At 38.7% G+C, this 18,533-nt stretch overlaps 1 protein-coding gene across 6 annotated transcripts in view; it reads left to right on the top strand.

The window, feature by feature from the left end:
• Positions 1–12,954, top strand: part of LOC129710104 (rho GTPase-activating protein 23-like) — a 252,435-nt gene extending 239,481 nt beyond the window's left edge. For all 6 annotated transcript variants that reach the window (XM_055656832.1, XM_055656835.1, XM_055656834.1 and 3 more), the window contains one exon: positions 5,020–12,954. In XM_055656832.1, coding sequence (XP_055512807.1) covers positions 5,020–6,705 — 1,686 coding nt within the window. In that variant the 3' untranslated portion in view covers positions 6,706–12,954. The remainder of the gene's footprint in view (positions 1–5,019) is intronic.
• Positions 12,955–18,533: the final 5,579 nt, after the last annotated feature.

Genomic DNA, 18,533 nt, shown 5'->3' with positions numbered 1-18,533 from the left:
GCTCTTTCTTTCCCTGTGCTCCAAACATGTCAACTGGGATGGTGTGCATTTTCTCTACAACATTCCCACTGTACTGAGATAAAGTTGAATCTTGATGGTGCTAACTAATTCATTTTCTTCAAGAAACTCATCACTCAAAGCTCATTTCTAAATATCTTCGCTTCTTCCCTTAATCTGCAGATTTTTAAAATGCAACTTCTCAAGAGATACTCCCTGACTCACTGAGTTACTCCAGCACTTTCTTTGGTATAAACCAGCATCTGTTGTTGCTTGATTCTACATTCCTGTCATCTCACTTGACTGATTTCTGTGTCCCGAATATGTGTGTTATGATTGTGTTTATAATTTGTTTGGTTGTTTTGTTGTTTGTCTTTTGCACAAAAGTCCGCGAGCATTGCCACTTTCATTTCACTGCACATCTCGTATGTGTATGTGACAAATAAACTTGACTTGACTTGACTTGACTTGAATCATGCTGGTGTCCAGAATCTACCTTATTAAAAAACCCAGTCTACATTGATAACTGCATTAAATAAGTTCTACTCAGAAAGAATCAATAATTATTCACTTTTTCTTAGATTTTTAATATTGTGACCCTATTTATTCCAAAAGATTCATGTTGGAAATGAACAAACACAAAATGCTATAGGAACTCAGCAGATTCTGGGCAGGGAATGGACAGGTGATGTTTTGAGTCAGGACCATCTTCAGACTGAGTGTCGTCGGCTGAGGGAGGGAAGTTGCTGGATAAGAGAGGTGGGTGAGGGGCAACGCCTGGCAAGTAAGTGATAGGTGGATACAGACGAGGTGGATTTGATTGGCGGATGGGTGGAGTCACAAAGGCTAGAGCGGAAAAGAAGACAAAAGGGTGTCAAATATGGAGAGGACAGGAAGTGAGCCATAACTTGGACATCATCCACGGGGCCTGACCTACCGTGACCTCGTAGTCGGCTGTGGGAGGCACCCCAGGGGAACAAAGGTGGATGGGTGAGGAGAGGGACGTGAAGCCCAAGGGACGTGAAGCCCAAAGGCCCGCAACTGCCTGGAACAGGCACCGCTCATAAGAACCGGAGCGTTCCTTGCATGCGGACTCAGTAGACTATTTCTGTACACTTGCTAAATGAAGACCGGGGGTATGGTTATACTCTACTGGACTGTTTGTAAGAAAAATAATTTCACTGTGTTAGCACTCTGCACATGTGACAATAAAAGCAACATTGAACCAACTGGAATCCCATGTTCATGGTCTTATAGGACAAAATAACTGTTTATACAAGTTAAATTCTCAATTGCTTAATGACCTTTTTAATCCATTGACCTTTTTATTCCATTGAAATGTTTAAAATGCGTCCTTTGAATTTAAACTACTATCCCTGGTCAGATACAGATCCATCAGATAATCACAGATGAAATAAATCATTCATCTCAGCCTATCCATTTAAAAACCTTCCCAATATCGCATAATAAATGCTGAATTATTTCAGTACAAATATGTGTGGTTGGTAGAAATTTAGAACTTTATTTCACAAAAAGCTCTGGATACTTAGACAATAGGAGCTCTTACATCAGAGAGATGTTTTGGTGGATAAGAATACTGAGGAACATGAAAGAAATGTTCTCGGGGAGACTAAGCGGAGGTTGGGCGATCGTTTCGCCGAACACCTCCGCTCAGTCCGCAATAACCTACCTGTACTCCCGGTGGCTCAGCACTTCAACTCCCCCTCTCATTCCCAATCCGACCTCTCTGTCCTGGGTCTCCTCCATTGCCACAGTGAGCAACCCCGGAAATTGGAGGAACAGCACCTCATATTCCACCTGGGTTGCTTGCGTCCGGATGGCATGAACGTTGAATTCTCCCTGTTTTGCTAGCCCTTGCTGTCTCCTCCCCTTCCTTAACCCTCGAGCTGTCTCCTCCCATCCCCCCGCCCTCGGGCTCCTCCTCCTCCCTTTTTCCTTCCTTCTCCCCCCCACCCCCCATCAGCCTGAAGAAGGGTTCCTTCGCTCCATAGATGCTGCTGCACCCGCTGAGTTTCCCCAGCATTTTTGTGTACCTATGAAAGAAATGGAGTTCAGCTCAGATCAGTCATAATCCTACGGAATGATCAAATAACCTAAAGGGACTAAATGGCCGATTCTTTTTTATTTTTTTAAAAATGATATGTATCAAACATCAAATGGACGAGTAATTGATTTACATTCAAATTCAAAAATGACAGCATACATGATGAGGCATTCACATTTGTTGAGGAATTAAGGCAAATTCCATGTATGAATTTTGAATTTTAAGTGCCAGTGCCTCTTCAGTAACTGTTTTCCAAATCTGACCATGTACGTTTGAATTGAATTTGAATTGAATTTCCTTTATTGTCATTCAGACCTTTCAGTCTGAACAAAATGTTGTGGCTAGAAAAAATATATCAGCTTCAAATCAGGTCAATGTCAAGTACATTTTGCATCCTGTTTTGTTCTGATTAATTGGAGTTGACTTGTTGTGGTTCTGCTACCCAACGATTAAACTAATGGCGTTCATTTGCAGTCCATTAGAAGTGCTGGCACAGGTTCAAATGTTTGTTCTGCCTCAGGTGTGAATGGTGAAATTGTCCAAACTCTGTAATCATGTCCTTGCTGGTCAGAAATGTAATTGTCATTTCAAACTAGCACATGCTGCAATAATCAATTGTCACAGTACCGAATGTAAAATGTGTAATGTTAAGAGAATTGGGAAGGAAGGAATGATAATTTGTTTTAAAGGGCAACTCTGAATGGCCAAAAGGTGTCCCTGAGACTTGTTTCATTTTTCACTGAGATTATGGCTGATCGTACTCCACAGATGTGGAGTAATATGTCCCCATCTTCCTTAATACCTTTGGTTAATTAAAATTTATCAATCATATTTAAACTTAATGATACATCCGGTTACCATTGATGTTTGAGGAAGAAAGTTCCAAATTTCTATCAGCCGTTGCATATTTTAAGCAGTTTCCAGTTTCATTCTTGAGAGCACTTTATTGATTTGCCATTAGTGCTGGATTCCTCAAACAGTGGAAATAATTTTCCTCTACTTATTCGTTCACCCTCCTTAATATCAAACAAATCATACCTCAACTCCATGCATCAAACTCCTGTATTGTCTATGTAATTTAAAGCTGTCTTGGTAGCATCTTTGGTATCAATGCTAACCTCCCAAGAGAAATTGTACATAAAAGAACACAATTAAGTTTTTGATAAACTGCATAATCAGCTACATCCCAGTGATTTTCCTGAATATGGTTTTCCTTATAACATACAGTGAGATATGCTGGACTGCCGATATCTTTTTAAAGAATTCTGAAATATAATTTGAAAAATAATCAATATTTTAAATATCTTCAAATCCGTGATTATCTGAAAAAATACACAAAAGACTATCATAACATGCCCCCATAGACTTACTGGATGAAGCCATGAAGACAAAGGCTGAATCAGCAAATCTAATATCATACTTATACAACATTATTTTAAATATAGAAATACCTACGACCGATGGTATTAGAAGACACTGGGAACAAGAACTAGCTATAAAAATTTCAAAAGAGAGCTGGGATAAACACTAACTATATGTGCATAAATGCTTGATCAACGTACGACATACTCTAATTCAATATAAAACATTACATGGACTATATTATTCAAAAACTAAAATAAATAATTTTTTCCCCAATGTCTCACCCATTTGTCATAAATGTCAGTCACAAGAAGCTACCATAGCGCACTCTTTTGTTTTTTGTATAAAAATCCAAAAATTCTGGAACGAAATATTTGAAATCTTCACAAAATTAATTAAAATAAAACTTGTACCAAAAGCAGAATGGATCATTTTTGGAATATCGGAAGGTAATCCCGAATTAAACGTGTTTCAAAAGAACTTACTTAATTACGGGCTAATAATGGGGAAAAAAGCTTATACTCAAATTTTGGAAAAATGCTCCAATACCAACAGTAAAAATATGGATTTCAAACATGTTCGAAACACTACACTTGGAAGAGATGAGACTCCTCCTAGCAAGCAAAGCAGACCACTTCCAAAAGACGTGGTCTGCATTTATGGAACTATTACAAGCATAAGGTGCAATAGTAATTTAAAATATAAATGGTACCAGGATCGGGTAACGGGGGGTATAAAATATATTGTTTGTTTTTTTAAACATGGTTGGTATTTTTTTTGCGGAGTTTTGTGTTGCAATAGAGCGATTATTTTTCCTTTTTTTTCTTTTCTTTCTAGGGTCTTATTTCCTTTCTTTACTTCCTTCTCTAACTTCTTCCCTAAGGGGCTTTCTTTTCCCAACACTTTCCTGCACCTTCACGATTCTTGCTCACTTTCCTTACTTCTTTTATTTCTACCTTTTTTAAAGCTCGAAAAACGAAGTGGTACAACAAATGTATCTGATGTGTATTACTGTAATTTACTGTACTTCTAATTAAAAAAAAAAAAATTCCCACAATCTCTTCCATTCAATAATCTGTTGAAAAAAACATTCTGTACACAAATGTTGAATAATTGGCTAAAAGGAAGGAGAACCCACTTTAAAAGCTTGTTTGCTGGGAAGCATCAGCTTAGTTATTGGATTAAGCTTTTAAAACATCCACTCATATATAACAAAGGTAAATTGAGTGTAGCTATGTTCACATGATTAGTGATGATTTTGTGTACAGTAGGATTGTTCATATCTTTGATTTTGTGGAAGTCCCACTTTCTCAATGTGGCTATAGTCCTCTGGGATTTGTGTGTTTGCTTTTTTTTTATTGGCATTTCATACAAGTGGAAGAAAATTTTCAGTATTAAACGACCATAACATTAAATGTAGAACATTAAGAGTTGGTCAGTCATCATCTGAAATACAAGTTAACATTTTGGGGAAACCCTAAAGCAAAAAACAACTTATTCTGTTATTTTTGTTCTATGCTTTCTCTACGAATGTCTTTTGTTCACCGTTTGTTAAATCGTCTTCATGGAACTAATTTGATGCTGTTTAATTCCAGGGATCGTGGGGGTCCAGGAAGGATCTATACAACAGGGAGCTCGTGATGTCAATCTTTGCAGCGGCCAACCGTAAAAGGAAGAAAAAGGAGGCAAAAGTGCTTGAAAGTAGCACAGACGATGATTCGGAGCATGAACCTATTAAGGCTATTAACAAAGAGAGATTATTAGACAAGAAGGAAACGGACAAAAAGAAGGATGTGGCAGGACAGAAAGAGAAGGAGCTGGGCATGAGCAGGAACAGAGGAGTGGAGCCGATTCACCAGTCCATTGTTCGTAAAGAAAGTCTGAAGAAAGCAGGAGAATCTAATCATTCAAACCAGCACTGCCATCAGCCATCTCAGTGGGAGAGCGAAGAGGCTAATGTGGACTCTTCATCTAAACCACATCTCAGCCCATCTTCAATTGGCACTGAGCATTCGCTCAAAGAAGGGACCGCCCTCAAACCTCTGGATTCAGACAGAAGGAGAAAATGCCCAGGTGATCCAACAACTAGTACTGGTCCTCAGTGTAACAACAATAGTGAACTGTTTTCCAAAAGCTCCAAGCAGAAGATGTGGCACACACCTGAGATGGAGCACAGGGAGTTAATTCCCACCGATGCCAGCTCAATTGTTTCAGGATATTCCACCATTTCGTCCGTAATGACAACCCTGGATCAGCACTTCTGTTCTGAGGTGCAATCCATTGCAGAGAGTAGGGGCGATGAAGCTGATGATGAGAGAAGTGAGCTAATCAGTGAGTGCGGAGGTCAGATTGAAACGGACAATGAAAGTGGCTACCTCACACGCACGCTGCCAAGCAAGGCTTCCAGCTCGCAGCAGGAGAGAGGAAGGTTTTGTCGTCGTGAGTCAGATAGCAACACAAGCTCTGACAAAGAAGGAATTGCAACACAAAAGTTAAGCAGTACGCCATCTTTTAATTCTCACAGATTAATACAGTGCGACACTTTGGCTCGGAAGAAATTGACCAAACCAAAAGGAGCAAATGAACTTGGCACCATGATCAATGAAGATAAAGAGCCTTCAGTGGTAACAAATCTGTTTGATAATGCCAATCATCCCAATTCCACCAAAAAACACAGTTTCCTCAAGAGCGACTCGAACAAAGAAGACACGACAAAGGCAGCAAAACGCATACTGGCTGATCAAACAAAAGTTCGCCTCAAAACCTCGGCAGATGATATGTTTGGCGTAGGGCTGAGAAAGCAGAGTTCTCCAGAGACGCGTAGAAAGAAGAGCATTAGAAGGAGACACACAGTGGTGGTACAGAATGATTTATCAGAGTTTCACTTCAGAGAATGGAAAGAAAACCAACTGGAAAGCAAGGACAGCAGCTACAAAGGAGGCAAAGCATCTAACATGAGCCAGTTAAAGCTTAAAGTTGATTCTTGGGAGACGTCAGATTCAGGAGGAAAAATACAGCCGGATTTAGAATCTAAACCCAACGAAATATCCAGACCGGGTGACCCAGACCCACAGTATTGTTCCAGTCATCTAAGTGGGAATCTTCAACCTGAACAGCCAGCATTCAACAACAAGAACTTGAGCAGCAATACAACCTCGTCTTCCCTGCCAGCTAGCTCGGCAGTAGGTCCATGTAGAGACAGTGACTCAACTTCATCCAAGTCCACAGGAATAAAGGCTCAGAAACATCCGACCTCTTCTCGATTCCATCAGTACCTTTGATAGAAATTGTTTAGAGCTAAAACATTCAGGAGCTAGGCCAACATAAGGGGTATATTTCCTCCCCACACCCCTCGGTAACAGGTTGGAAAACTCCCGATCATTGGAGCCAAAAAACTCCATTTTTAAAAATGTTTACCAATAGAATCCTGAAGTCCCACCATTGATGACTTTTTAAAAACACTTTTTTATCAATTTCCCTTCACTTAACTATCTTCCTTTTATAGAAAATTGAAAGATACTGCTGCATTGTATTTTTGGAAATCTTATTTGTTTCTCGTAAGGGATTAAGCTAGATGGACATTAAGAGACATACTTGGAATCTTTAAGGAAAATCAAATTAATTGCTTGGAAATAACATTTGAAACAAAATTACCAAAAGCATTTAGACTTTGAATTATATGCAGATTTGACCAACTTTCCATCGAAATTCCACAGATGTGGACAAAACCTTGGAAAATGGTCTTTTCGGTCACTTAATGGTTTCTCTCCAAATTCCATTGGCTTCTCACAACAGATAGAGTGAGATATCTGTATCTGGTGATCTGTTGAAATCTCCACAATTAGCATTTATCCCAGGAAATGTGGACTTTTAAATTTGAAATTCCCTTCACTAGAAAGGCAAACTCAAATCAGAATAAGGTTGGAATGTAAGGTCTCAGCATTTGAAAGATATAGACTGTCTGAATAATGTTCTGCGAAGGATCTGTCCCCAAATTATTTTTCCCTTTATATTGTGGTTGCATCAAGTGTATTTGGAGCATTTTATGTTCTTTACATTGGATCTTTAATTGCACAGGACCGGTCAGAGTGGATGTGGGCTAAAGGGAATGATTCAAAAGGGCTGTAAATAGTCAGTGTACGGTGTAGTCGCAGAATTCAAAAGACTTTAACTACTAATATGCCGTTGTGGTTAGAGGTTGTCATAAGAGTAACTAGCGTTGAAATTGCTTTGCTAACCTTCCATGTTCTGGTGCAGTTTAACTCAGTTAGTTGAACCTTGGTGCTGCAACTTATACCGATCAACGTCATTTCTTTCCAACCCTGTTTGCACAGAGAACGTGTTGCTCCCAGTTTCAGTTGCTCAAAAGAAAGGGAAGGATTTGTGATAGACGGAGCACTTAAACTCTCATATATTTAGGAAAACATTCAAAATACTATGCACGTGCCATTAGGTACAGCAGCAAGGTGTTGCCTCATGATGAATCTTCGTTACTTTAACTTCCAATTCCTTATAGATGCTGCCTCGCCCGCTGAGTTTCTCCAGCATTTTTGTCGACCTGCTTCTTAGCTCTATGCTGTTATGTCAACATCTGCTGTGAAGAACAAGGATAGCCAGGGTATTGTAGTAGTATTAGGAGTTAACCCTGACTGCAGAGCTACTGTTTTCAATGGCCCTTGTAATACCAGAGATTGGAGTGTGATGTCTTGTGATGGCTACGTAGTCCTAATTTTGAGAGAATGCTGATTAAAAGAGCAGTCTTTTTAATTGGCTTTGACCTCCTGCTTCTCACATCTCGCCAAATAGCTTGGAAATGAATCTAAATAAAAGATATTAGTGGTCAGTGAACAAGTTGTGTGACTGTCATCTGGGTGGCATCACAACAGCCATTGATTTCACTGTCTTAAGGTAAAAGATAGCATGATGCAGGTGGCTTGCAGCCTGCACTGAGAATATCCCCCCAGCTTCTCTTCCTCCACTGCCACAACTTCTCTGGAACTGAAGGGGAAATCCTGTGTGTGTATTTAAATATTGGATTTGCTGCACTCAGCTTTACAATGGAGAAACTGGAACACTTTGGAGGAAATAGAACTAAAATGCTGGACATACTCAGCAGGTCAGGCAGCATCTGATGCAACCTAACCAGAGCATTTCCAGCATTTTGTGTTTACTGCAGAGGTGAGGTTGAAGCTTCCTTTGACCATCAGAATATGCTGTTGCTTGCTCGTTGTTTCCAGATCTAGTTGTTAACATATTAGTCTGCATTAAATGTTTACTACCAGATGAGAGTAAATTGAAACTTTCATTTTTCCCTAGATGATTAAAGATTTTTATCTGGTCCTAAATAATTTCTGTTAATTGCATATTAGCTTCCTGCTGTTTAACAACAGATTTAATTATTAAGAAACCAGTTTATAAAAAGGATAAATCTATTTTCTGCTTTAAAAAAAAGTAGTTATACTTTACTACAACTAATGCACTAATCACTAAAGTATTTATGTATTGTACTTATTAACAGAAAGATTAGATACCCAAACTAACAAGTTAAGTTTTGTTTTATTTAATTAAGATGTCTTTTGGGAGCACCAACTTTGTGTCAAAATTGGTGAAGGGTGAGTCTGGAGAATTATAAATCAGTTTTATCAAGAGGAATGTAGAACCCGTAGAAGTGCTGATGGATTTTGATGGAATTTAATGCACTAGCACAGTGGTAGGAATACATTTTACAATCTTTGCCAGGCAGAACATGGATTTATAATGGCTGTATTTTTTAAATGTAAAGTGAAATGGAACTCCCTTTTCATTTTAATCACAAGGATATATATTATGGTAGCACTTAGTGTCCAACATGACTACATTCATGGAGAATAGTTGTCTTACTCAGTTCAACCCATTCTGCATCCAATATGTATTGCCACAATAAATATATCAACACAAGGTCTTCTGGCATTTGTTCAGCTGGCTGAGGCAATGACAAAATGTCCACTTTCAACCTTGTCTTTGCTGAATTAACAGATTTCAACCAGATCATGATTCTCTGTAAACATTAACAATGACCAGAAAGAATATTTGCTTTCCATGGAACAAACTAAACCCATGGGAGGGAGACAAAATCAGGTGGAAGGTTATAGGATTGTTGAGGGTTCAGGTGAGACATTGAGAAATTGTCATTATTCTCAGTGTGGAATATATTAAAAAATAATTTTGGGACACTTTATCTGCCCTTAATTTCGTTGCCAATAATTTTCAGCTCCACCCAGCAAAAGTAGGCAATTTCTGTAACTGCGAACCAGTGTTTTATTATTTTATTCAACCCTGAAAAGAACTTGCATTTTCTCCCCATAACCCAACCTCTTCACTCCGAGTGCAACATCCAGTTGTTTCTTAATAATTCAGTTCATTATGTTCACCTGAATCAGAAGGAAGTGGAACCCCCACAGAAACACACGAATAGACAAGTGCCACATTGATAAGAATACTTTCTTTGCATCTGTAATTGGGGGGGGGGGGGGGTAGAGGAGAAGTGGAGACGAGGAGATGAGGAGACAGGACTGGAGGTAGGAAAGGGCTGAACAAATCATTCACTTTTGCAATACTCTGATTAGGAAAAATAAACTTCTGTTTCTTAAAAATCCAAGAATGTAAAGTCAGAATTTATGGTCAGTTTTAGAGAACCCATTGAAAACATGGTCATGAACCAGAGCCCTGATTGCTAAATTAATATTTTACTGCCAGAAGGAATATGCATTCCAGAATACAATTTTCTTAATACTTCTATTTAAAAATATTTACTCTTTAAAAACTGCACTTGAAGATTCATTCACCCACAGTTACAGCAAAGGATAGGTTTAGCTCTTCTCTGTAGAGCATGGTATCATATCTAGATATTGTTTCACGAGTTTCTTGTACACGGCCACAAACTGAAGGACTAGGTGAGGGTTGTTGAGAGAGGCGGAAGAGACATGCTATTTACTTAGATGTTTAAAAAAAAATACGACTGCACTCCTTTGGCATTCTCTTTAAAGTTAATATATTGTACAGAGATCAGATAGTAATAAAACTTTCTGGTACATAGAGTTAGGTTGTAGTTTATATATGTTAGCCAATAACTGCTTCTAATTGCATACAGCATCGTCAGTTTGCTTATAATTAATTCTAGTATGAGCATCTTTTCTAACTTCCCCATTTAAAAAACTTTCATATAAAACCCCAGTGAGGATGGAAATAGCAGCTGATGTTCCACATGTTTTGTGTAGGCGGATTATCCTTGTGATTTTGACCTTTAATGTCAAGCCTTTTCCCCTTTTTATGGCCACCTGAATGTTGTGTGCTGTTACTTATTTAACGGAAGATAATGAATCTAAATTCATAGTGATCTTTCTAGACAATGCTAAAGGCAATTAGCTGGGGAGAGACTACAAGCACTGACTGGCTCCTGATGTTTTTTTTTATTGATGCATTTGTGGCTATATGATTTTCTATGGTTTTGTATTAAAAAATTGAGCATTTAATCTTGTTTTGTGTGTGTACATATAAATATATATAATATATTTTTGTTGCATTGTTTACATTCGTGCTTCTGTGCACATTTTTTTGTTTCCACTGTTACTTGAATTTTTAATTTTCGATACTTTTGCTCCTCAGCTTGCTCAGGTCGAATTAAAAACTCGGTAACATGCTAATCCTTAAAAAATGCATTTAAGAACTTGTTTAACCAGAGCCAGCGACTGCACATGCAGGGCATCCACGATTCCGCTATAAAAAATATATATGGTCACCAATATAAGGTATGGGAAAGGTCACAACATCGCACTCAAATTGTTTTTGAAGATTATGAAATAAGAAAAGACTGAATGGTAAACCATGTTTTGGAAATATTGTTCCACGTTAATTTTACAATTTTTCTCAGGATTTTGCTAAATAATTCATCTTTAAACCCAGTTAAACTGCTATTTTAACACCTAACTGTGCAAAAAAGACTTGATTATTATGATTCCTTATTTGCTTCTTGTCTCCCACAATAATTGAAAACACCTGTGATTTCTTTTCAACTTTAAAATGTAACCTGAAATCGCTGTACTGAGGGCCACCGTTCCTTCTCATCCGTGGGGATGCACAAGGAAGCATTCTGTGGCTTGTTTGTGTGGCAATTTCTTGAGGTTCAGATCATGAGCAGCAATAGCTTTTTAGTTTTGAATCTGTATAGTCAAGTGTGATTCATTGCAGTATCGCATCTCTAACCAGTGGCGTCAGGTATAAAAACGCCCTGCCCTGCTGATCCATTGTTCTAGCTGTTAAGACCAAGGATTTTCTAAAACTACCATGGTTTGCCAAAAATTATCTTAACAAGACATGACTATTTCTTACTCATATTATGTGTAAATCTTTGCAAATTTTTTAGTGGTTTGTGAAAATATTTTCTTCATCATGTCTCTGAAAGTGATTGTTACACACAGTGTGCAAATGCACCTTAAAACAAGCCAAGTAGTTTAACAGTTTTGGATTCTTGTTGACCGCAATTGTATTTAGCTAATTTTACCTTTTCATGTAAAATGCCTCTTTTTTTTTTGCAAGTTTTTTCACATCTCGATTCCAGACTGCTCTGGAATTTATTTTAATATAACTTTTAACTTTTTTTTTAATTTAACACAAATCTTGCCCAGTTATAAACCTGTTTTGTTTTGTATATACAGTATTTCATGTTGTTTTTCCCAACGTTTGCTGGAAAGGTTGAGAGAGAGAGAGAGAGAGGTGTGTGGGCTATATCTGCTGTGTTGTGCATCTTGCCAGTACCTGGCTGCTCTCTGGGCTCTTCCTGACTATTCCAAAACCTGATGCCAAACGTAAACCCCTCACTTCTGAGCATCTTGGTTAAGCTTGCGGAGGGGTTGTGGGATGACCACAAGTAATTCAGACTGAAACACAACAGTGGCGGGGGGGGGGATTTCAGTATTAACAGCCCATGCTGTGGATAAAGAAAAACCATGTGACACTTCAAGACAATTAGTAAGACACGATGTCTGACTGAGATGTTATACGCCCCACTTTTCCAGCGTTCTTTATTATTTGTGTTCGGTTGCTGTTTACCTGCAGTATTGAGAGAGATTGTTTGGCGAACAAAGCATTTCAGTGCTTCCATTTTAATACAAAAAATCAGGCATTCCAATGGAGCTTTGGACAATGCTGTCAACATGACCTTCTTCCAATTTACAGTGCTCTGTTTATTAAATTACGCAAATTTGCTGTAAAGTTAACTGCTTATTTTGTAAATATGTTGAAGTATCATCTCTGACAAAAGCTGTGTAACATAGATATATAAATAGTGTTTAATTAAAACGTTTCTTTATGCCTCTTGCCAATAGGCTGTAAAAGAACATTGTGATATTGTTAAATTCTGCATGAACTTCTGGAGTCTACAACTGCAAATGTACATGCAAACCGCCATGCTTTAAATAATGCACCATCCTATTTTATAATAATGAAAATAAACTGATGTCCCCTCCAGTAAAACTAGTTTCCCATGTATTTTATTCTTACTTGAGTATTGCTGCCTATGTTGTATGTGGGTCAAAACTGTGATTCCAGGCACATAACACATCTACTAGCTGTAATCTTGGTTTATTGGTCCTTCAAAATATTCCAAATGAATATGGAATGAGCTTCCAGTGGAAGTGGTGGAGGCAGGTTCATTGGTATCATTTAAAAATAAATTGGATAGGCATATGGATGAGAAGGGAATGAAGGGTTATGGTATGAGTGCAGGCAGGTGGGACTAAGGGGAGAAAAAAATTGTTCGGCACGGACTTGTAGGACCGAGATGGCCTGTTTCCGTGCTGTATTTGTTATATGGTTATATTAAATTGAATTTAAACTGGAGGTGGTGGAGGGAGAAATTAATCGTTGTGGAACAGGCCAGTTAGAATTTGACTGAAGAAATTATTCACTGTTCTTCCAATGATTATGTCGTGACTCGTACTTGCGAGGTGCTGAGGCTACTTGTTTGGCCCAGTGTCTTGGGAGGGCTTTGCACAGTGATGAATGTATTCTTTGAGGCTGGAGGGTAGCTGTTACTTTATGCCGCTAGATTGTAGAGTAAGGCTTAAATAGTGGGTCACAATCCACTGAGCATTTTCACAATTTAAGTCGAGGCCAAATGCAACCTGATACAGAAACAAGTAACCGCAGGTGCTGGTTTACAAAAAAAGGCACAAAGTGTCGGAGTAAATCATCGGGTCAGGCAGCGTCCCTGGAGGACAGAGATAGGTGATGTTTGGGCTCGGGACTGTTCTTAAACTTGTGGCTCATTTGTTCATGTCAGGAGAATAATGCAATCAGCCACAAACAGGCAAGTATGGTTTTTCTCTTAGCCAGCAGCGTGACATCCAAATGCCACCTCCCCCTTAAAATGCTTGCAAGCGGTTAAAGTTGCACTAGATTTGGATTTGGTATTGCAATTAAATTAAGATTTACTAATTAGATTTGGGTCCCAGTGCGCCATTGGAGAAAGACCATAGGGTTCATTGTGCCCATTAACACACCGAGATATCATTCTTTCAGTTGAAATTGGGTGAGACAGCATCTCATACTTTGCAAAATGTGTTGAGACTGTAGTGCCTTAGGCATGGGCTCCTGAAAGAGATACAAAATGCTTTATAGCCAACAAGGCTTTATATTATAGATTTATATTAATTTATAGCTTGTTATTGGGCAGGAGAAATGGACACATCCAAGACATTGGTTGGTTAATAGAAGCCGTAACCAATGGATTGAGGTCTACAAAGGCCACACACTCATCTCTCTGCTACCTTCAGGTAGAAGGTACAGGAGCCTGAAGACTGCAACAACCAGGTTCAGGAATAGCTACTTCCCCACAGCCATCAGGCTATTAAACCTGGCTCGTACAAAACTGATTATTAATAACCCATTATCTGTTATTTGCACTTTATCAGCTTATTTATTCATGTGTGTATATATTTATATCATGGACACACTGGCATGAAAGAGAACTCTTCTGAAAAATGATTCCAGGATTGGGATAGTTCAGAGAACTAGCAAAGACATAATGAGACATTTTGATAGATGATTAGATTTGTTTTTGTGCTTTACACTGCATACTACTCACATTCTCTTGGGTTCTAGAGTGCCAGATGAAATGCATATTAAATGTACATGGAGAGAAATGTTACCATTTCACTGATGCCTGAAATGGAGACATATACATGTACAACTTGCAGGAAACTATTTTGTAGATGTGAAGACCAAGAAAGTGAGTAAGTTTTAGTTTGGTTAAATTTAAACTGCATAAATCTTTAAATAATTGATCACCTGTATAACTTCACAGGGTGTTACGTGGGTTTATGTTTAGAAGGAAAGCAGTGTATTAGGAGTGTGAGTGAACCTCTACTAATTGAGTAGATCTTGTGGTTTTAGCCTTCCTACAGTGTTGTAGTCTAGTTTGAGAATAGTCAAGGGATATTTTATTGTTGGTACTTACAGCTATCACTGGGATTAAACAATGAAATCCACAGACATCATTATAGTGATGGTGAATTGCTGTCAAGTGAGCTGACTTGTTCGACATAGAAATCTTTGCTCCCACTGTTGAAGGCAGAATCAAAGGACTGCAAGAATATGTGAAGAGCTTTACAAGATGACTGGAATAAAGAAACAGCAGACAATGAGGAGAAATCCAAAATGCTTTTACAAAAATGCAATCCCTTTATTTAATCTTTTCACAGAAACCACAATAATTACAGATTGTCATGGCATTGAGTACACATCTCACTACTCTACAAATGGAAGGTCTCCCCTTACAAAACTCTGTAGATATGTTCAATACAATAACCAATCACCCCTCTTCCTGATAAACCAGTAAAGCTCCATGCATCAGGAGAGAAAGAAAGCAGTCTATAAACAAAAATGTTCCTATTGTATCTGGATTTAAACATTCTTTATTTCTTTAGATTAGAAGATTCACAAACAGACACTAATCTAGATGCATCGTGCAGTTTCTTAGCATATACATGCATATTATTTAGAATCTTTTATTACCTAAAAGCAGGAATAAAGTGGAGTTTATAACGTGTTGTATGATTGCTGACACATTGTTCAGGAAACTATGAAAAATGTCACATTCATGTAAAAAAAATTAATGCAAAAAAAAGGCATTTTATATTTTTTCACTTTTACATTTTGCTTAAATAGAATTTTTAAAACTTTTTTTCTTCTAAACACATACTTTATATACATCTTGAAACAATCATTGCCTTTTAATTGAATGAGGAAGGATAAAGTCGCCAGCAGACAGACATTCCCACTTACACCCAAACTGAAAACAATTTAAATTGAACGTGAAGATGCCATCTGGTGTTCTCACAGGCCACTGGCTTGAAGTTTGATGTGACTGACTGTGTTAGGATTTGCATTTAGTTTTCTTTCAGTGAGGGGGAAAATGAATTGCACTCATTGTTGGAATGTTCAAAAATATACTTTTTTTTTGGCTCGATTTTTCCCTTCCGTTTGTTTTAAATAATTTTAAATAAAAAGATTTTAAAATATGCGGAGGGTGAGGTGAATGTCTTATGTACAAACAAGGAAATGTCAGTGCAGGGAAACAAGGGTTTGTATATTTTTGAATCAGCCATCAGGTTTGCACAGTGAGGAACCCCTTAGTGTTTTAGTGCCTCAAACTGGTTCTGCTCCTGACACAACACCCACAGGGTTGGCGGCTGTCAGAAAGGTATCTTGCTGGGATAAAGCTCAGAGTTTTCAGCAGGAGAGCTTATCTTACAGCCTTGAATGGGAAACCTTGAACTAGTTACTAGTTACATTCTGCATTGGTCAATCTCCCCGCTGTAAATGGTTGCATTGTGGTATGAACAGCTCGGGGAAAGTAATATTAACAGGTTAAACTGGATGTGGAAACACTAAAATCTAATCTCTTAGGCTGACATTTCAGAACTGCTGTGCTGTACGTCATTTAATATTCCAAAGCACAATTTCAAAGCAGATGCTTTATATTCCCTGGGACATAATGCGCTCTCTAAACCCCTCCTTCCCACCCTGTCAGGATAAGGATTTGGAAGCATTTGACGATACTGAACCTTGCAGAAACGGAGGGATTGTTGAGCAAGGCAGGGCCATGCATGAATTCAGCAGGACTAACGGCCACCTGGCTGGTTTGTTATCTTTCACTCACAGTTGAACACGTTTCAAAAGGGTTGTAGGCACACAGAATACCAAGTAAAACAGATATTGCATTAATTCTCATTTACAATACAAAAGGGAATACTTCCTCATCATCAGCAGGACTTTGCTATCACCAGACACAGAGAGAGGGTGGGGAGACTCGCTTGAAATGCTTGTAAATATAAAACAGTCAACGAGGAAGCCAGTCTTCAATTAATTCTTCATCTCCTGAAGTTTAGACAGAAGACATTCAATTGGTTTTATATTGACCAAGCGAGCATTGGAACTGAACATACAAGACCCACCCTCAGTCATCGGAAATCCTTTCAATTAAACTTGTTCACAGAAAGATCTTTCTCAGCTCTTAAGAGGAGGTTTTGTTTTTAACAGGATCGGTGAGGGGAACATGTGCTGGTCCCTGTGAGTTTGTCCTGAGAGTGGGAACTCAGAGGGGTCAGTCTACAGGACGGTACCCTTCCTCACAAGCCACATTCAGACAGGGATAGTCGGACACAAAAGCAGTCAGATACAATTCACACAAACTCAATACAAAGTGTTAAAATACTTCACTTAAAATGTAAAGAAACTTACTGCAATTCCAATTAATTGCTTTGTGAATACGATTCTTTGTACAAAAAACCCTTTAAGACAATATACAAAAAGAATAAGTGGTACATTGACTCTGCCAGTGATAAATACTCTGCACTTCTAGATATTGATTTAACAGAAATAAATCATTCTTCATATTCTATTTATTTTTTTAATCCTGTGCTTTTGTAAATATTGTTTTTGTGGTATTTTTTAACCTATTTTATGGTAACGTTGATGATCCAGTTCACCGTGGTTTGCCCACTATACATTAATACGACCACTGGACACAACTGGACTTCACTGTGGGCATCAAGCTGCATTTCAGAGCTATAATGTGTTATGCCAGCCGAACAGAGGGGCAAGCAGGAAAACAGAGCAAGTGATGAGTGGGTGTAAGGCAGGAAGGGGTTTAACCGAGTAAAAGAGATAATCTTGGAAAGATTGAAAATGACAGGAGGTGATTAAAGGGGAAAATCAAAGAACCCTTGGCTACTTTTACACTGAACATTCTAGTTCTGAGCAGTTCATGAGAATTATTGTGCTAATCTTTAGTTTACAAAATAGATGTTATCCTAATATAGACAACGGTGATGAGGGGTCTCTTGTGCAATCTTGAGGCCCTCAGGACAGCTGTAGGTAGGTAGGTAGAGGATAGATCCAGGTCAGTCACACACTATGTTTAAGAGGGAACTGCAGATGCTGGAGAATCGAAGGTTACACAAAAAAAGCTGGAGAAACTCAGCGGGTGCAGCAGCATCTATGGAGCGAAGGAAATAGGCAACGTTGCCTATTTCCTCCATTCCATGCAAAGAGTTGAACAATCTGCACTATAGGAAATAGGCAACGTTTCGGGCCGAAACCCTTCCGGGTTTCGGCCCGAAACGTTGCCTATTTCCTTCGCTCCCTAGATGCCGCTGCACCCGCTGAGTTTCTCCAGCTTTTTTGTGTAACAGTCACACACTATGATGCTCTCAGGTTAACGGACGGGGGGGAGGGGGGCTCCTGATGCATTACAACAAAAGTGCAGATGCAAGACATCAGAAAATCGCAAGTCCCACCCCTGCCTCCATGCTTTATTATAACCGGCCCTGGTGTAGGATAGAGGGTTAAAGCTGCTGATCTGCCCTTGAGCGGAGAGTGCCAGATGTAGTGATGTTTTAAACAGCGGGTGCAGGCTGCGGGCACACACTGTGTAGATTGTACACCCTCATTAAATGGTGGACCCAACACAAATCACCACCGTGCCGCTCATCACCGACTTGGCATGCAAAAAGATATATTTATACTTCTTTAGATACCAATGTAAAATGCACAGAACATGTCAAGTGAT

The sequence above is a fragment of the Leucoraja erinacea genome, chromosome 27 (genome assembly GCF_028641065.1).
Source record: "Leucoraja erinacea ecotype New England chromosome 27, Leri_hhj_1, whole genome shotgun sequence".
Lineage (NCBI taxonomy): Eukaryota > Metazoa > Chordata > Chondrichthyes > Rajiformes > Rajidae > Leucoraja > Leucoraja erinaceus.
This window is presented reverse-complemented; position numbering and strand designations above follow the sequence as displayed.